Source organism: Balearica regulorum, chromosome 9, assembly GCF_011004875.1.
Source record: "Balearica regulorum gibbericeps isolate bBalReg1 chromosome 9, bBalReg1.pri, whole genome shotgun sequence".
In the NCBI taxonomy this organism is placed as follows: domain Eukaryota; kingdom Metazoa; phylum Chordata; class Aves; order Gruiformes; family Gruidae; genus Balearica; species Balearica regulorum.
Window position 1 is genome coordinate 2,619,985 of NC_046192.1, and position 20,928 is coordinate 2,640,912.

General features: G+C 43.1%; 1 protein-coding gene across 1 annotated transcript; it reads right to left on the reverse strand.

The window, feature by feature from the left end:
• Positions 1-504: 504 nt before the first annotated feature.
• MSL2 (MSL complex subunit 2) lies at positions 505-19,681 on the reverse strand. The gene is made up of 2 exons (XM_075760807.1): positions 18,840-19,681; positions 505-4,688 (listed from the first exon to the last, which is right to left on the reverse strand). Exons 1-2 carry the CDS (start codon positions 18,979-18,981, stop codon positions 3,091-3,093), a joined length of 1,740 nt encoding a protein of 579 aa, XP_075616922.1. The 5' UTR covers positions 18,982-19,681; the 3' UTR covers positions 505-3,090.
• Positions 19,682-20,928: the final 1,247 nt, after the last annotated feature.

A 20,928-nucleotide genomic window follows, 5' to 3' on the forward strand; every position in this document is an offset into this window, starting at 1 on the left:
AGTTGCCCAAATCCACAGGAGGGAACTCCAGGTCGACGGCAGCCGGGGAACTACTGCCAGCCCAGCCCAGCCCAGCCCGAGCTAAAAGCTGGAGCTAAAACGATCCCTGCGACTGCTCTCCGTCAGCGATTCCCAGTGCTTCCCCACACGGGGCCAGCAGGAGCAACTCCTTGCTGTGGGCTGCGTTGGACCGAGTTGTCACTCAACTCTTTGACTGCTGGAAAGTCCCAGAACAGTACGCTGCTCGTATTGCTATAAAATGGAAACTAACGCTTTTCAAACTAGAACCCCTGCAATTATTTGCAGCAACATTACAATCCTTTCCATTGCTCAGCTTATTCAAGAACAACTAGCCAGGAGGTTAAGAAAAACAAACCAAGCCAACCCTAATTTAAACAATTACAGAATTAGTCATCAACGGACTAAGTAGTATTTAGACAGTAAGTTCAACATATGCCACAGTGATGCCTTTAGCAGTTGCAAAATAGAATTAGAAAACTAACATTTATTAAATCAATTTGAATTTTAATATACATTCCAAGAACGTGGCAGCATAAAAGGAAATGTTTTTAGAAACAACCTGAATCTACCATTTGCAATTTTACATTAACGATCAAGGCTCTCCTGTCGACTGTTCCAAAACACACTTGACCTAAATTCTCCAATTTTTGGTACCACAGTTAATGCAGCAGTGAGATAGTAAAGATTCCAAGTACTCCCACGTTTCTGGAGCAAAGGTACTATGTATTTAATTGAACGAAAGTCCTAATAAACGTACCATCAACAATCTCAGCAAAACTTAACAGCTCTGCAAAAGCATTCAGAAACAACCCATACCGTGCAGTTTACTCCCCTTCAATCAGACCCTGGTTTGGCTACTTTTCTTACACGTAGTGGACTAATAAACAGATTTACATTAGTAGATCACGATCAAACCACCAAATCAGAAAATGGCAGGGTCCTTTTGGGTCAACACAAAAATCACATACAAGTTTAACTAAATACACTTTAATAGGACATCGTTAAATCTCATGAGGGCTAAAAAACACAGATCTTAGGTACTTGGGTTGGCAAATAAAGACAAGAATACTAAGAAGCATTTTCCACCATTTACTCATTATCAAAAATATTTTTCAACTCTTCTTGCAAAACAAAAACAAAAAAAGTACAGACTGGACACGTACATCACATTTTTTCTTCCTATGGCTTTAACCCCCCACCCTACCCACCCCACAAAAAAGACGGGGGGAGAAACAAACCAAAACCAACAAAAAGATCTGACCACATTCACAGAAAATGACACCATGGTACACTACAAAACAAAAGGAGGTGTCATTTGTGTCCAAAGGTTTTTGCTTATTTCTTAGGTGAGGAACCATCATTGTACATGCTTTGTGCCAAATCAAAATATACCTAAACATTAGGTCAGAAAGCACTGTGGGGTTCGTCGGATGAATAAAAGGAAAGATGGAAGCAGTAAAGTAACTCAAAAAATTCGCATACTATTTAACATGCTGTTGAAACAGGAATTGCCTTTTAAATTAGAAGGTAATGTTTTGTGTTCTAGTCAGCCCATGTTTAATTTGTGCTGTATCGTTCAAAGAGGAGACATTTCTGCTTTCACAAAATAATCTGACTTTTTTAGGCTGCCAATGAAGCCCTAAATGCAAGACTAAGTTCTTCTGCTTGTACTCTTATTTAGGGATTACGCCGAAATAAACCATGCTTGCATAAAGCCAAATTCCTACAAAGGCGCTTTCATTTTAACACTGTCTGAGATAAGCTCTTTGACAACTTTGTGTTAGTTTTCCATTTTAGAGCCTTTCAGCCCAGGTTGAAAAGCACTGACCTTCAAAAGCTGCTTTCAGCGTATTAGCAAAAAGTGAGATGGATTCTGGGTGGAGTGAGTTATATACCTTATTCTGTTAACAAACATACAAAATATTTGACCTTAGACAGCAATCGATCCTCTGCCCCAGCAGAAAGATGCCTGTCAGCAAAGAACTACCCTCAAGGGGATGGGTCCCAGGTCTACTGCAGTACAAATGTCATCAAACACACACAGACTCACACCCCAATGTGGTAACTGCTGTGGAAGTCTCTGTGTATCCCAGGCACTGACTGGCAGCAGAGGGGGAAATCAGCCAAGGAGTCTCTCTGTAACCCACAAACCTGCTCTTTTTTCTAGAGGCAACAGCAGTAAAATCAGTGGGAACTCAAAAAAAAAAAAAAAAAAAAGAAAAAAATAAAAAAAGGAGAGAATGATGCTAATAAAACTTGAGCTTTCTTTGTGTACGAGGAATTTTCTCGCCCCAGCCAAAACAGTAACATGTCAAACAAAGGGAGTTGGCACAGAGGGCATAATTGATCAGGAGCGTGATCTGCGGAATTGTCAAGAAGACAAAAAAAAAAAAAGTGATGTTGTTAACAGGGACGGTGTATCCGAGTCAGCAGTGTGACGTCGTATCTAACCAACTGGTCTTCCTGACCCTCGTCTGGAGACTGAGCTGCTTTTTGGGCTGTTAGCTTTCTCAAGATATTTACTAATCTGCTTTTATTTTTAAACTGTTCCATAGAGTAGATAACCAATTCTCACAATCAGACATTATCTACCCTTTTCACACTGCATTCCCCAGCTCGATGCTGCCTTTCCTACACGAACATGACGTGATTTTCCAGTTACGGTGACTGTAACTAATTGGTAATTACTTTTCTACACCATAATCTAGCACAGTTTAGATGGACTAACTAGATACCACTTTTCTACATTAAGCAGAAGCTTTGACTGAGCACAAAGCATGACAGAGTACAATGAGGTTAATATATTCCTTGCCAAAGATCTTGTGATAAAATCATTTACATCAGCAATTGATCTCAAACTATGAGGTGCTGTAAGAACTAAAAATAGTTTTAGGGTAACTCCTCCATTATCTGCAACTATTTCCCAGACACTAATACACATAACATAGCAATGAAAAACACTTGATACAAGTGATCTAAACGCAGGAGCTCCAGCAAGTTAAACAGAACCATAGCTGCCTTAAAACTGTAGCAGTTCCCCTACGGATGGCAGGGAAAAGAAAGATAGATTCAACAGTCATATCTCATGTCTATAGCTTCATCCAAACTTTTATCATCGTGTGTACTGGCAGCTAAAAACGTAGTTACTGGTGACCCTGTCACATTGATTACACTGGTGCTTGTGCTGGCATTGCGCACCGCAATGCTTGTCACATTAATGCCCAAAGTAAGCCTAGTCTGCTCCAAGGCCTTTTCTGGCACTGCAAATGCCTCCAGCTTCTTCTCCCCATTAGCCATGTATGAGTTTTGGCAGCCACGGCATATGCAGTCAAGGCAGGCTTTGCGGTTAGAATAGCAAGGGCAGCGTTGGCCACGGCATGTAAGAACACTTGGATTTTGGGTGGCACGACCACATTTACACCCTTTCTTTTCTTGTGGCTTTTTATACACAGTTTTCGTTGGGCTTCCTGGCATAACGTTACTGCTAGGAACTTTCTCCTTTGCTTTGTCTTTTGTTTTCAGCACCCCTGGTTTGGCTTTCGGGTGAGATTTCTTAGGGGCATGTTCTAAATTCTTTTTCATGCTTTTGTTAGACAGGAGCACAGTTTTACTTATTTTGGGAGTAGTGCCTCCGTTAGGTACAGTTGCAATAGGCTGCAAAGACATTTTATTTTCCTGTTTCACTGTTACAGGAGCTGATGCTCCCAATGTTGGGCCACAGATGATGCTGGAAATGGGTAGAGGTTGAACCTTTTCACTGTCGCTTTCTGATCGAGATCGCTTTCTGTTTAACTTAACTACCTTAGGCGTCGCCGCTGTACATGAGATTCCGTGAGGAGAAGCATCTGTGGACATGAAAATGTTATGGCTAAGAGGCGGGGAAGAGAGCTGCAGGAAAGGGCCGTTAGTCATGTTTGCTTCCAAGCTGGGCTGCAAATTAGAATCGCAGACTTCAGTATTTGAAACGGTCTCTAAGCTCCGGAGGACTTCCTCAACACTAAGGAGGAGTGAGCCACCTGGTTTTATATCTTCGCTGAAACTGCAGATGTCAATGCCTGACGTACACAAGTCACTAGTAGAAACTGCATCGCACACAGGCTGCAGGCTGCTAGAGATATCTTCAGTTTTTATATACTCTCCAGTACTACAGACATCAATTGTGTTTGCATGTTCAGGAGAAGGAATATTCACTCCGAGTTTATCTACCGAAAGCCCATTACAATTGGGCAACCCATTGATGACAGAACCTCTAATATCAATGTTGTGTGTGCTTTCAGGTATTGACGTAAAACTAGCTGGAGGATCGGTTGTGAGTTCGGAGGTTGAAGGTACGGGGGAATGTGTCAAACACAAAGCCAAGGCTGTATCGGAAGATTTTTCTGTCTCTTCGTGGAGCGGCGATCCATCTTTGAGCAAAGCCAAAAGATCTGCAGAACAATCAACTGCTTGGATAATATCTCGTGCCAGTGGAGTTTGCGTTATGTATTCGCAGAGTTTCTTATAGCAGTTCACTAAGATGCTTAGCTGCTTATTCTCCTCAAACTGTTCGTAGTCCTTGCACCAGCTACATGACGGTTTCATCATCATCTTCTTGCCTTTACAAGTTTTGCAGACATAATGCTGACATGTGGAGTTGGTAGGAGCAATAGGGTCTTGTAGCAAATTTCCTAAGGAAAAAAGAAAGAGAAGGATCACAATGGACTCAAGGCAGGTTTCCAGGGGAGTATGGGATGAATTTTTTGTATTATCAACAACAATTGCCTGAAAAAGTTCAGTAAGTCCCCAGAAAACGTACCATCCAAACAACAGTCTGTGAAAATGTTCACAGCCATATCTGTTTTTAACACAACATAAAAAAGAAAACCATCACACTATACTTTGCTGTGCTGCTGCAGCCTTTAGAAACGCTCTCAGCTAAGATACTACCAATTCCCTTGTCCCTTTCAGCAGTTTCTTCCACTGAAAGTTACAGAACATGCAAGATTTCTATAGATTTACCAAAAGTGCAACAATAAACTCCCAAGAGCAGCTACTGTGGAGATTTTAATGAAATTAGCGAAAACAAATGGCAATGGAGCAGAGGGAAACTCTAAAAGGAATGTAAAAATGATGAAGTATCAACCCTGAAAAGAAAGAAGACACAGCAGACTTTCTTTTACTTTTCATTTAGCTAGGACTAAAAATAGAGCCTAGCTTTGTGACAGTCAATGCCATGAATAAAGCACAAAGTTTTTAACTTTGCAAGCAACAAAAACAGTTAAATGGATCCCACGAATTCTTATAAACACTGAATAAAACACCTAGTGCCAAACCAGAAGGTGCAACAAGGCAACTGCTAACGTATCCTGGGGAGCGGTGGCTCCTGGTTTCCTGAGTCACAGGCACGTATCAGTGACATAAAATAGTGGTAGTATCGCAGCCATGATGCTTTAGTACTTTGAAGTGTCAACAACAGCTCATGTCCTGGGCAGGAAAGAAGAAATCTGAAGGAAGGATTTTCTCTGAGATCTTAGTCTTAAGAATAAAAAAACTAATAAAAATCAGTTGCTAGAGGAATCGACACACCTGAGAGCACAGAAAGTTCCAGACACCGAGTACTGAAAATCTGGAACGTTATGTCTCCAGATCTCTGAAACTGTAAAAACCTGGAAGAATGATTTAAGAACAAACCAAATAACATGTAAGGATAAAACATGAAAGAACAGAAATAACTGAAATTCTGCATAGAAATAATCCAACTAATAACTATCTCCAGAAAATGACAGTATTGCTTTGCTATTTTGAGCCAGCTCTAGGCCAGAAAGATAGTCTAACAAATTAAATTTCAGAGTATCTATAGTCATCTATAACAGGTTTCCCCTCCTTTCCAAGCAGCAGATTTACAGCTTTGATCAGACCTTTCTCCCCATAAGGAACCTTTGTTGGATGAGTTACAACCATCAGTGAATTCTCACCCAGATCTTCCAAACTGAAAACATGCTGTTATAAACAAATGAATAAAATGAAGCAATTTGCGAAAAGAAAGCAAAGTGCATATATTAAAACAGACTGACATAAAAAAATAATTTCAAAAGTATTTTCTCTCATCACTCACTCACCAAGGAGATTTTCATCACACGGACCTTCTGTAACAGAGTCTCATGATAGTGCTTTGAAGGGATATAACGAACTGGACCTAATCGAGCGGACTGAGTTATTAATTAAGGAATAAAACCCAGCCTTTCCACCTTGTATTACCTTCCTCGAGAACCCAAGGCCTCAGGTAGAAGAGCAAGACACACTATACTAAGCCTTGGCTGTAGTAGCACTTAAAATACGAAACTTGTCCCTCGCTCTGTAGCTTTTGGCAAAATGTTTCACCCCCCTTCCTAACCTAACCCTCCATACTTTTCACTATTCAAACAACTTTTGAAAATCCAACTTTTCAGGTGTGTTTAAATAGGAAATTTGCATTAGCACAGTCATTCTGCAAGACAAATTCCATGAGTCCTATTCCCTTCGAAATACGAATTCCCTGGTACCTCTTTGGGAAAGGACTGCTCCAGCCCTCCACCTGAACTGTCTTTCAGTAAAAACGGCTTCATGTAAACTGTTTTTTGAGCAATAAGAGTCAGTGCTGAAGTATTTTTTTTTTTTTTAAATAAATTGAGAGAAAATATAGTTGTTTGGAGAGTTGGCAGGTGGCACGCATCTACACGATGTCAAATAACGAGAACTGTCATTACAGCGCAAGTGGAACAGAGGCTGTAGGGAAATGCGCGGTATTTCAACGTGGCCAATTGAAAGCGATGCAGGAGGAACGCCGAATAGAAGCTGTGCAACAGAGAAAGATTCAAAGCACAGTTACAACAAGAGTTGATGGGAAATGCACTTCACTACCAAAGAGTAGGCATTAACCTTTTCTTTGCTAACCTAATGAGGAAGGGTGACTCCACAAGACCCCACCATGACAAGACAATAGTGAAACACTTTTCAAGTTAAGCAGTGAAGATTTAAAGCCAACAGATGGAGCTTAAAGTCACACAATCCAAAGCTCCCTTTAAATGACACTATTTAAACAGCAACGCAGGCAGACATGTCCATCCCGATCCTAAGAATGGATTTGATTTTGTGAGAGAAGTCCCTAACTCCCATGGGGAAAAACAAAAGGAAGCTTTAAATGACATCAGCTCATCTCAGAAGACATGTGCATGAGCAGAGAGAGTTCACAAACAACTGTCTGTCCCTTCTGGATCTTGAATCTTTCCAACAGGAAAGCAGAAAGCCATGCCCTGACCAACACAGGAGGCAAACACACCTAACACTCATTCATTTAATGCTTTGAGACTTCAGAAGCCATCGTACAACTACACGCATCCACAGCGCTTCCAGGACCAAAAGCCCACAGCGTGAACACCCAATGAAACAGAGCAGGTGGGTGTGCTCCTTGGTCCATCCTGAGCCTCTTTTTGCTACTTATGATGATCAATGCTTTACACATTATGAAGCACTAAAATACTTCACAGATTATGAAGCACTAAAATGCTTCAGAGATGGGACCAAATAAACAATATACCAATTGAACTTTTAATTAGATTTTTTAAAAAAAGTCATCACCAACTGTGCGTTTTATTTCTCCCAAAATAAATTTGGCTGAAACTGTTGAATGCATACAAATGCTGAAAGAGGATCCTGAAAAATTTAGATTTCCAGAATATTTGAGGAAAAAAACACAGACGGACAGACAAGACGAAACACTGTACATGCTCTCATTGGAGGAGAGAACAGAGCGAGTTCTATCCTCAGTAAATGCCAGGCAACCTACAGAGGAGAGACATTAGGAATGCCTGAGCTGTGGGAATATTTTCAGTTTGAGATCATATCTCATTGAATATTCATTCTTCGGTCAAAGTTTCTTTCTCATATGGATTCTGTGGCACCTATCACTCTCTTCAACTTTAGTATCATTAAGCTTAAACACCAAAAAAAGTCAACCATGAGATGCAAATTCACAGAAAATTAGGTTTTGTTACTTTTAATACACAGGGAATGGTAGTAAGTCAGCAACACTGTCCCAGAGAGATAACACCTGAGCTGCTACCCAGAGTCTGGAGGTACTAAGATTTGGGATGTTCCAAACAGCTGGATGGTCCAGGCTTCCAAGGCATAACACTCATTTGATGCTGCAATTATCAGATCTTCCCAGATTAAGATTATGAACTCCACCATGAAAATAAAGCCAGGAAGGGTTCTGAGACATTACCTAGCTCATCCTCAAACTCGTGAGAATAACCATACTGAGTTAGACCAAAGATCCATCTAGCCCAGGAGTGGCCACTAGTGGCCAAAAGTAGGCGCCTAAGGCATTAAATAAGAAAAAGGCAAGCAAACTCTTAATATTTGCCCAGCACTTTATTATTAGCTGAGATCCTTCTCATGGGAGATGGGGTTTCCATGTACTCAGTAACCCGCATCTCCTCTTTAACTATTTCAAACATAATCAGTCACAACTGGCTTTGACAAGTTGCTCCCTGGTCAACTATCCATTGTGCTGAGAGTAACCTTTTTGTCATGAACATGACTCTTACTGGATTCACTTGACAACCCTGGTTCTTGTGTTGGATGAGGCAAAAATCAATCCCTGTCCCTCTCTTCCACTACTCATGTTTTTACAGACCTCTACCATGTAACCCTCCAAGTTGTCTCTTTTCCAGACTGCACAGTTGTTGTTACATTGGATCACCTTACATTGGATCACCCTTCTAACTCTTCCACAGTTCTTTTTTTGAGATGGGGGAACCACAACTGCAACACCACAAGGTACGGGTGAACCGTAGCTTTGTACAGTGCCATAATGAAGTTCTCAATTTTATTCTCTATTTCAGTACTGATTTCTAGCATTTGCTTTGCTTTTTTGATTGATACTCAGTACTGAGCTGATACTCTCAAGGAGTTTCTATTGCAAGGCCAAGATCTCACTTTTGGCTGGTGCTAGCACTTACTATAAATTTACAATTTATATAGATCTGCAAGATATAAAAATGGTGGGCTCTGAGAAGTTAATATTTTTCCATGTTTAAAAATCAGTATTTATCTAAGCTAAATTTAATTTGCCATTTTATTGAGCAGTCATTCATCTGCATAAGGTCCTTCCACAATTATTCAATGCAATCCTTCATTTTTACAACCCTAAGTAGCTTGGCATTACTAAACTTTGCCCTGTCTTTCTCACCCTCTTTTGCAAGGGGTATATTAATACACCAAAAGTAAAAAGCCTCCAATAAGGGGCTTTCCCTAAACAACATCAGTTCTTAACTATCCTACTTTGAGAAAGGTTTACTAAACATCTCTATTAAGATGAGCACTTACATTTAATAAGCTGCATATACAGAGGAAATACTTTTAATATATTATTTACAAAATATCACAGCTGTCCTGGAAAGGCTGCTACCAGGAGGGAGGTCATTTAAACCACAAAGAATAATACTTCCTATTGTGTTCCTTAATGAGCATTACTTCACAGCTGCAGGAAGAGGGGAAGCATCTGCAAATTGTATCTCAGAGACCAAAGGGAGGGGAAGAACTGGGAATCAAAGCAATTGTTAGGTGTATGTACCCTAGCCAGCAAATGTGCTCCAAATGAAAAAAATCACTGAGAAGAAAGACTCGAACAGGTCCCTCCATCCATTCTCATCTATCCTCAGCAAACCTAGAAATATAATGCCTAGAAAAGGGCTAAACACAAGTAACTAGCACCCTTGAAAAGCCTACTGAAACTTTATATGTTGCCTTCTTTAACAACTCAGTCTTAAGAATGATGTAACTATTAAATCTTAATTTGATGAAGTAAACTAGAAAAAAAATTATGACGTCAAGTTTTGCTACAAGTATAAATAAATGTATCATCAGGGTTAATCTCCAACATTTGTCTTTAATCCTCGATTGTATTCGTACCACCAGAAGTCCCCCTTGTTTTGTAGCGCAGCACGCAAGTGGAAAGCTCAACAGCCCGGCAGCTCTCTGCTCCCTTCACTCTCTGCCTGGCTGAAGCAACACATCTGCTACGCACACAGAAGCAGGAGTGGCATCCGCCAAGGAGGGAAGGCGGCGGCTCACCCGCACCAGTTAATCTCTTAACTTCAAACATTACAATGACTGCGATGGCATTTTTAAACCAAGTATTACAAAAAGCCTCTGGGAACTCTGGATTAGTCAGATAGAAATTCTACAGCTCTGTTAAAGCTAGCAAGTTTAAAAGAACAGGAAGCTATAACCAATCTGATGAAGCACACATATACTTGTGTCTTACACTTAAAATTAGTATGTGACAAGCACCTCAAAGTAATAACCAGAAGCTGGAGATTTAACAGTCAGACTGCTATACTTTCAGCATTTTCATGTCTGGATTAAACACGATCTGATTGTTTCTACTAAAATAATTAGCAACAGGCAGTATGCTTTAACAAATTGCTACATTCAAGCTTCAGAGTTAACCACTGCCTGAAGGATGGGAGCTAGATCTCACCAACTGGTGATATCACTTGATACAGGCTTTTTGAAATTCAGCTATCCATCTACCTGCAGCTCAAGCATGTCAGCTGAAGCAGGCTCCGAAAGGAAAAGCCTTGGTCCCCCCACCACCTTCCCTGCACCGCTCCCTTCTTCAACCCCACACAGCATCTTTCAGAGTTCAAGCATTTTCAGAGCTTAATACAAAAACTAAAAGTACTATTTACAGAACTATTTCACGACAGGCATATTATAAGTAGTGAAAAGGTCTGTTAACCATCTGCAGAAAAATAAACCAAATGTTTTATAGGGGTGCAAGATCTGGATATTTACTAGAAAAGAAAATAATTAAATACCCTCAAAACCAGAGAAACTTCAGGAGAGGTTAGTGCAAGGGACAACTGCCAAGGACAAGACAACAGTGAAAGGTCTCCTTCCACAGATCTCAAGCCCTAACACAACCATAAACCCCTTCCAAACCCCACACTCAAGGGGGTGGTCTTGAACCAGGGGCCAGCTGCTACATTTCACAAATACTGCACCCAAGTCAAGGGGCAGACTCAGCAGACAGAGGTTTGTCCTACCCCTGCCCTGACAAAGTGTCCCAGTTCGAAAAAAGTTTGGCAACTTTTCCCATCACACAGAAACCTACTGGATCACCTGGCAGAGGTGATCACCTCGATCACCCAGCTCTCCTACACCCGCCTCCCTGCATTCTGAAAACAAATCAGCATTTGTAGCTACAACAGTCTTGGTTGAGGGGCATGAAAATGCAAGACGTATCTGCAATATTACTAGCACAAAACTTTGAACCTATATCTACAAAATACAGATTGTAAGAGGAGCTCACGACAACACTAGAAATGTCCTTATCCTTTAATGCTTTGCACGAGACAAGGTTTTGTAGACAGAAAAAGCGAGTTTTATGCAACCAGGTAGTAGAAATGGAAAAACTTGACCAAGGGTTTCAGCACACAAGTCTCTCTCAGATCTGAAACAGTAAGTAAAAGAGTTTACACTTGTGAACTAAATGATAGTGTTTCTTCCTGAAAATACCACGTTGCTCTTAGATCACCACAACTACAACAGCAGTGCCACTAGAATTTGTCCAAAGACATTCACAAGCATTGACAGATTCCCCATCAGGTGACATGGAAACATAGGGGGACGCAAAAAAACCATTTAAAATAAACTTATTTCAAAATTTTATCAGAGAAAACATTCTGCTGGCTGCTGAATATTTCAGAGCATCCTCCATCAACAAACAACTATGAAAAATTAGCTACAGAAATTATTACCCTCATATAGAGATGGTCGTGACTAAAGAAATACTGATTGTATAACTCTGGAATGCACTGTTTTTGTCTGAACACTACGGGAACCCAAATTAACCATGCTAAGAATACAGTCAGGCTATTTTCCTGCATATTTGGAGAAATACAGTCAACCTTTTTAGAAAAAGTTGAAGACAAAACCCAAATATGACAACAAATTGCGCATTAACTGTAGAAGGGACTGCTTTGTTCTCTGACTCCACCCCCCATAATACACAACAGAACATTTTTTACCAACTCCTATGTCAAAGTTATACTTCTGTTTCAAAGTCTTTGTGTTTGCAAAATCACAGACTGAAAAAATTCTAAATGTATTTTTAACAAACTAGGTGGCAAAAGTTCAAACTTTGTAAAGAACAGGCTTTAAAAAGATAAATTAATCTTTTCCACCATCCCATGCAATGATGTCTTCCAAAAGTCAAGGTTGCTGTATTTTAAAAGGTATTAAATGGCAAAGTTAACATTTCTCTTATAAGATTAATTTAACATGTTTCTATGCAGCATAAAGATTCAAAAGAGTTAAAACTTGCTTTCAAAATTATAGATCAAGTTAAATATATTTATTACAAACAAAGAAGTAATGAAAACTATTTTTTCCCACCAAACAAAAATGCTCACCCCACCAAGATTAACCGCGCAATCTTAAAGTAAACTGGCAAAGGAGCAAGCCCTGTGCTGTGACTGCGAGGCCCAGGACACAGAGAGTAACAAATTACGTCATCGAAGGACTTCAATGAGTTTCTCCCCAAGAGCAGGAAAATCTTTACTATCTGGAAAGCACAGTGCTCAAGAAAGGTTGCGCTATGTGTTATTTCTCAAGCCATACACTAGAAGCAAAGAATCTTTTCTGGCCTCACACAGAACTCCAACATAATACCCCAACAATTGCTTACTCCATATTTAGTCAAACTAATCTGTAAATCATAACATAGTAAGAAAACAAAACGAAAGAAATCTGCGTTTGAGCGCACTGTGTCCATAGACCTCGACACAGTTGTCCCAATAAAGATGCCTCTTGGCAACACATTAACTTTTCTTTAAACACTCTGAAACGCAATCGGTTTAATCAATATCCTCAGGTGACCATCAAAACCCGTTCATCATCTCCCATTGCCTCAACAAGAAACACGCTCTCATCTCAAATCACATCAGCAGACAATATTGCAACCTTTGCATTGCAACCTTCTTTTGAAGCCCACTATCAACCAGCTGTTAGAGTGGAAACCACAGTTACTTCTCTTCCTACTCCTCAATTTTATTCTAAGACAGAGGAGTATTTTTAGTTTAGAAACCAATTTAAATTCAACCAGTAGAACTTTATGTTACCAAAACTTATGCAGTACAATGCAGACAACCTTGAAAAAGCAGTTCTCCCAGGAGTCACACACAGGATTTCAAAACAGGAAAGGGAAACAGTGAATTTAAGTAAGGAGACTTTAAGAGGAAGAGAAATCAACCAACATGTCCTTGGCTAAAAACTGGCATATTCAGAGATGTGCAAGCAGACGTTTTATAGACAACTGCCCACACTGGTTCTCTCCAAAACAAGAAGAAAAAGAATACTTGCAGCAGAAGGTATTTGATAGGTACTTAGTCCCATAGTACATGCTCCCCGATGGTTGTTTTGGAGATTCTGGTTATTTTGCACATTCTTCAGAAATTCAGAAATATTTTGGCAACCATTCATGTAATTTTTAAGGGGAAAATAACATACCTGTAAAAACTACCAATATGTAATAGCCGGACAGTATCTTTCATCATTGAAAATGGAGGAAATGAGAAAATGTCAATGAAAAATACCTGGGGAAAAAAAAAAGGCACCAATCCAGATTACGTTTCAAAAACAAAAGGCAACTCTGACCTGGCAGCACAAATCATGAATCAGCCTTCACCCTCCTTAAACTAGGGAGAATGGACAAGGAATGAGAGTTCTAGGCTAAACTTTTCCATCACAAAACTTAAATATGCTTTTTCACTTTAAAACTCTGATTTCCAAGCTTAACTGACTTAGTCATGGCTCACATCCCAAACAGAAAATCCAGTATCATGCATATAATTAAGTTTTATTAGTAGTGCCAATTTGTTTCTTCTGCCTTTTTCCATCTCTGTGATGGGAAATCAAATTTTCTAGGAAGTTTAAATTATTTAGGTGTCACCAACTATCTTCCCTTCTCTGAAGGTCATCACGTAACTGCTGCGTGCCTCAGATTCTCTCAATACAGTATACTCTGGAGCCACAATTCGCTTGCATTCCACTTGCTTGTGGTGCTTCTTCTTAGATATTTGTAGAAATAAAGGAAGAAGAGGAGGAGCCTTCAGAGGTCCAACAACATGGACATGACGACACAAAGATGGAAAATTTTGCGCAACTCAATATACCACCAACTACGGAGAAACTTCACACCTAGCTAGCAGAATGAGTTCTGTAAGACTCAACTTACATTGACAGAAAAAAACTTTCAAAAAATAGGCTAATACTTTTTTACACTAGAGCATGATGGAAATACCACCCCTACACTAATCTTTATATAGGAAAACAAAAAGACAGCGATTTTTGGTTTATTTTTTGGTAATCCATGCCATTCCCCATGCTTGGGAGTTGCTTCCATAATGCTACTTTACTATCTAGCCTTCAGCCCCCTAACTAAAATTATCAAGAGCTATCTCAAAACACTTGACAGGAGCTGGATAAGGTACCAGTCAGTACTGTCACGTTGTTTCTTTGTTCCTTCCCACCCCTTAATCTCCCTTAAGCCACATGTTGTCTCACATCCCCTTACTTAGATTACAGGATGTTTAAGGCAAGAACTATATTCTTATCCTGTGTTTCTACAGCACAAGCTACGGCTGGGTTCCTGGCCGCACGTCAAGTGTTCTCCTAAAGCCGCGCAACCTTTCAAGCACTTTCCCATTCTAAACCTGCAGTAACCGTCTTTCGCACACCTTTTAAATATCTTTCAGAGGTTCCAGGACGAAGTTTTCCATGGATAAAAAGCTAAGCTGATCTGACCGGCAATCTGTCTCTTACGAGCATTTAAACTTAATTTCAAAACAAGGCTGTTAATGCTGAAAAGCCAGCTGAACCTTTGAATGACTTGCAGTAACCTACGTGGTATGTGAAACAGAGAAAGCCACTTTTAGGAAGATTTTTAAGACATAGAAGTCTGTTGCATAAATTCTGCTAAACTATTTTTAAATTAAATGTGGTATTAACATGCAATTTAGTAATAATCACTTTAGTCCAGAGACAAACTCAGATTTCACATCCTCAAAACACATAAGGCACATACCTTCTAATGCATGCTTGGGAGTAGCTATTTTTAAGTTTTAAAAGCTCTAGGAAATATCGTCTTATACATCCCTGCAAAAGGATGCTGCATTACCTACAACATCATCTAGGAAACTATTACGTGATCATACCTCAATCCTAGAAACATATACTGCCGTAGTATCAACGTAATTTAACCTTTATAACCCATTAGGTAAGACAGAGACCTCAAATCCACCAAGAACAGATTTAGTTGACTTGCAACGGCATACTGTATTTACACTATGACTTTCTACTGAAAGAACTGCATGTGTGCCAATTTGAATCTAAAATCAGAGCTTTAATTAGAATTTCATCGTTACGTGGGTCCAAAAACTTCTGCCACCCCTACTATGCGAGCTAGTTTAAAAGACTATCAGATCAAAAGAAGATGAGTTGGCTTATGTGCTTTCACTGTTTTCTCAATCGACTAGACAATAACATTAGTTGATTTTTATAGCTGTCACTAATTTCTTCTAAAAACAATTCTCTAAAATTAAAGGGACAATCTTGACTGCAGAATTAATACCTACAGCATAACAAAGCATTACAGAATGCTTTCAGAGAGATTAAATACTGAGGAAAGGCTGATGACATAAGGAGCACTAATGTGGGGAGTAATTTCCCAAGGGGAGTCCTAGAAGTCCAACACTTGGGACTTTAACCAAGCGTAGGGGGTTTACACATTACTGATAATTCATGCCGTGCTTCTCCAATGAAGCATGATTTTTAAACATTTACAGTCAAGACCGCATTCTACTAAGACCTGTGCGAGGAAAGTACCAGACCCTCAAATTTCCATGTGCATGAACCCATACCCAGATACTTGGATCTCACAGTCTAAACAGACAAATACGGTAGAAAGAAGTGAGCATCTGAAAAGCTTTTACATACTTTAAAAAAACCCCACACTGCAAAGTTTTGGGTGGTCATAGCACTCACTCTTGTGATCATGACATCTCACAAAGTAATCTTTACTTCAGTACTTAAACTTTACCTTTTAAATCACTGAAGTTAAAAAGGTTTTGACAGTTGGATAGGCTTTAAGTGACCTTAAATATGCAGAAGGTGTAGCAGCTCTTAGCACCAATGCGTACAAGAGAAAAATAACTATTTCAAAAATATCACAGCAAGGTCAGAGGGCCACAGACAGAAAGAGACACTAACATCCACCCATGACAGAAGCGGGAGAAAAGGAACACAAAAAGCAAACAAGAAAAATAAGGTCAATTTGCCTTTACCAGTCTGAGCTGAGGATTTATGACTGCTGGTCAACACCAGAGTGGACAGTTTTGTATCGAGCAGGACCACTCTCCCATGACTAACTGCCTGCAGGTTCAAGAAAGACACTTTACTAACTCTGTATTTTACTCTACGGCGTCACAAGGAATCAGGTATTTACTGAGGCCTCTGTATACCACCACAAACAGGAGCCCAAGACACAGAGATAATACTAAGGAATCACTCATAGACAAAATATTTGAAACAAACTGGCTACAGTTATCTGAAAGCTAGCCACAGTAGGAAAAAACAGAAGCCAAAGCAGTAACTTTAAAGTTCAAAGAAAAGTAAGGGATGAGGAGGGGAAGTGGAACCATCAAGAAGTAGTTTGTAAGTAGGAATATCCATGGAAGCACAAGTCAATAGAGAAAACAAACTAAAAAGCATGGTCTGCTCTATGAAACTGAGAGGGACAGAAAAGCCACGCAAGAAAAGCTGGAGGGGGAAAACAGCTCAGGAATTTGGGCAGGGACGAATTCAAGATAGACGATTTCAATAGCACAGAGTGTAAAAATAAGATTGCAAAAGGCCAAGAAGGGAAGAAGTCAAGGCAAGGAGAACAAAGAACACATTTCAGAAGACTACTCTTAAAGTGGAGAAGCTAGATAGCACAGTAGTTAGACACATGTAGTCCCTATGTAAGTATCTAATTTAAAAAAATAAATCAGAAAAGCATTAGCATATTTTTAGGGAAAAGCAGTCTAATGACTGACCAAAAGCAAGAAGGATTTACGGAAAAAAAAAAAGCACAGTTAGGGATTGGAATTAACAGGGCCTAAGGTAATAAGCAAGAGATAAAGAGCAGAGGTGCATCAATATTGACATCAGGGTTACATGAGAAAAAAAACAAACCTTAGACAAATTATTTCAGGAAATGACGATGCAGTGATCCTGGGAACAGGCTCCCCCTTTCCCAGTACAAACAGATCTCTATTTTCTAAGACTTTAAGTGGGAGGAGCCAATAGCTACAGGATAGGAAGCATCCAACACTAGTTTAGCAGCCTCAACAGCTGAAATCCTGATCCCGTATATAAATAAAATATTTAGCTTCATAAACCCCAGTAATTCAATTAAATCTCAGTGTGACCACACACATTAGTAAAGATAAACACATGCAAACATAGCGGACATAAGTCCACTCTGTTAGGAAAATACAAACGCACACAAGACCAGGACTTAAAACCACCAGAGGGGAAAAAAAGGAGAATTAACCAAATTAATCAACTGAGAGGTCTATCAGTTCAGACTCCCTCTCTCAACACTGACCAAGGCTTCAAAGGAAAGTTCAAGAAAGGTTGAGAGTTTATTCCTGAGCTTCCTACCCACTTCATAAACACAGCAGAATGCAATTCCTTCCCGATGTTCCCCAGGCTGCAATACTGAAATTCCGGATGCCTGCCTTTGCCCACAAAATGCAGAATGCTCTTTTTTGGTGGGGGAGGGAATGGGGAAATCCTAGCAGACTTTCAGCTCCTTTGATTTTTATGGTAATTATTTTTATAGGACAATTATCTGCTACGCACCAAAAAAAACCTCCAATCATTGTTTCTGAGCGCTAAAAATTCCTGGCTTTCAATCTGAATTAGTTTTTTGTTCTTTAGATTTCAAGCAGGGGGGGGAAAAAAAAAAGTAAAAAGTTATTTCCCTGCCTCTATGGTCAGTATACTGTTTTGAGTATCTTTTACCACACTTGCTCTTAGTCATCACTTTTTTAAAAGCAATTAACTCCACTATACCAGGGTATTCCAATAGCCACTAATAACTACCATACCGTTCATGAAATAAAGTGACCATAATAAAGCGTTGCACTTTGGGGAAAACACACTCTCTCAACAAAAACAACAAAATATTTCCTTTACAGCTTGCCAGGCTATTAAACACGCAGACCCCTAAGGCCCATCTATCTTTTTCAGCAATGTTGCCGCAGATTTCCCCCCCACTTCGGGTCGGTTTTTTGCGGGGGTGTGGTTCTAAACCGAAGAGTATTTTCACTCCCCCCTTACCCAACTTGCCAAACAACCCCCGCCGCGGCCGCCGCCCGCCGCCCCCCGCGGGAGAAGCGCGGCCCGCCCACGTGGGCTCCCCCACCCCACCCCCCGGCGGCGAGAGGCTCCGCGGGTGCGGGAGTTCCGCGGCCAAAGGCTGAGAAAACTTTCCCGGGCCGCCTCCGTGCGTGAGCCCGGCTCTCGGGGCGAGGGGGGGGGGAAGCGGAGGGAAGAGCCCTACCGCGGCGTTTCCTCCGGCGGCCGTGCCCGGGCGAAGCCAGCCCGGCCGGGGCAGCACCGAGGCGGGTTCTCCGGGCAGCGCGGCCCAGGGCCGCCCCGCAGCGCCGTGCGGCGAGCCCGGGGTCGGGGGGGGGGGGGGGGGAGAAAGCTCATTGTGCAGGGAACAAAAGAAAGATCCTCACCGCAAACGCAGCAGGAGAGGGACTGCCTGAAGTAGGGCAGGAGCTTGTTAATCTCTGTAAAGGACTGGGGATCCCCAGGGTCGTAGTTGAGCACCAGGCGGCTCGCTGAAACGTAGAGAGCAGTGGCATTCACCGGGTTCATCGCAGCCGCTCGCACGCCGCCGGCTCCGGGGTGAGAAGAAAGCGCGGCGCCGAGTCCGTGCCGGCCGAGGGGGCAGGTGGCCCCGGGGCGGGGGCAGGCCGGGTGTCACCTTGGTCCGGGGCCACCTGGAGCCGCGCGGCGGCGGCGGCAGCGCGGAGGCCGCGGCGGCCCGGCGGCCCTGTCAGAGGGGCCGCGCTGGCTCCTCCTCCGCCTCCAGCGGGGCCTCGCTCCCGAGCAGCGGCCTCGGCCCGCCCGCAGCCACACAGCGCAGGGAGGCGGCGGCGCTACTCCAGGCTGCGGGCCATGCCGGGCCGCCCTCCCCCGGGCCCTGCTCCTCTCCGAGCGGACGCTTCCTCGGCCGCTGCGGGCCGCGCCTCAGCGGCGGCCCGGCATGGCGGCGGCCGCAGGGAGGAACCGCGAAGCCAGCTCAGGGCGGCGGCGGGCCGGGCCGCGCTGCCCGATCCGGCGGCGGGGGAGGGAGGCGGATGCACCTGGGCCTCAGCGCGGCCGCATCACCGCGGCGCCGCCGCGGCCTCCTCCGCGGGGCCGGTGGCTCCTGGCTGCGCGGCCGCGGAGCGGGCGCCGCTCTCGGGGCAGGATCCGCCGCCCGATCCGCGCCGCAATGTCAATAGCAACCGTTAGATCCAACCGTCACTGCGGAGCCATCGCCGCTGCCGTCTAGCGCCCGGCACTGCGCATGCGCGGCCGGGCCGCTTCCCTCCCCGCAGCGGGGGCCCATCCCGCGGGGCGGGGGGGGGGGCGCGGCGCAGCGCCCTCTAGCGGTGTGCGGACGCGCCGCCGCGGACAGTGGGGCTGCCCTGCCGCCCTCGGCCTGGGCGCGGCGCCGACCTGAGGGAGAGGGGAGCGCGCGGCGCCGGCCTGAGGGAGAGGGCGAGCGGGCGCGCGCCACAACGGTCGCTTCAACAGTCGCCTCCCCTCAGCGATCGCCTCGCCTCAGCCCAACGCCTGCTCCGCGGAGGGCGGGCAGCCGCCGCTGTCTTGCCAGACGGGCGGGGTCGGCCGCTGTGGGCGTTAAGGCTTTCCCCGCGCTCGGGGCCTCCACCTCACGGGTGGCCGTGCTTCTAGAGTAGCTGGGCACGGACACTGGTTCGTGCTCCTGTCATGGCGAGCGCCTCTGCTCACCTCTCAGGTAGAGGAATCGGACCCCACCTATGCCTGAAGCCATCCTGGAACCTGCAGCCAGGCCTGTCATATACTTCAGGCTTCTGTCTATAGACTTGACAGTCTGGGGTACCAACTGCCTCCCCTTCCACTCAGCATGGAGCAAGTCCAGTGTTTCTGCCTTCAAAGTGAGAGAGCTGTAGGGCCTATGAAGTTCTGAGAAGATCTGGCAGAGGAGCTGCAGAGCACACCTTTCTCAGATGTGGCTTTGATTCCCCTCGTGGACAGGAGCTACCCACACACGGCTGTTTAGATTGAAGTTTGTCACAAGTGTTCTTGCTGCCCATGCCAGCACTCTGGAGACCCCATCGTAGAACACGGCAGTGGATCCACAGCCTTGGGGCAAGTATGACCAAGACATGGGCACAAGAGGGATTTTTTACCTTCTCCAGGTTTTAGATGACTGGGGACGTACGGAGGGAACTTATGATATTTCCACTGTAAGCACCACTGAAGCCATTCCACACACCTCCAGATCAAGGCAGCCCTCTCCCTGCTTCTCGGTTTGGAGAACTGTCTGATAGAACCTCTTCTTTTTCCCACTTATCCCTCTGTGTGTTCACCTAGAGTTGCCCATGTTAAACTAATCAGAGAGTTCCACCTTTATCTTTCTGTTCTTTGTTCTCTTCATGAATCATCCCCCCCCACCACCCCCTCCAGCTTTCCTGCCCAACTCAAATGAGTGTGCATACAAAATACAGGAATTTGGGTCTTGACTCCAAATACCCATTTAGCACTTCTGGTCCTCATCAAGCTGTACTGCTC

Coding starts and splice junctions, on each gene's coding strand:
- MSL2 (XM_075760807.1), bottom strand. CDS start 18,981: ATGAACCCGGTGAATGCCACTGCTCTCTACGTTTCAGCGAGCCGCCTG. Junction 4,689..18,839: donor CCTCTCCTGCTGCGTTTGCG/GTGAGGATCTTT, acceptor TTTTTTCCTTAG/GAAATTTGCTACAAGACCCT.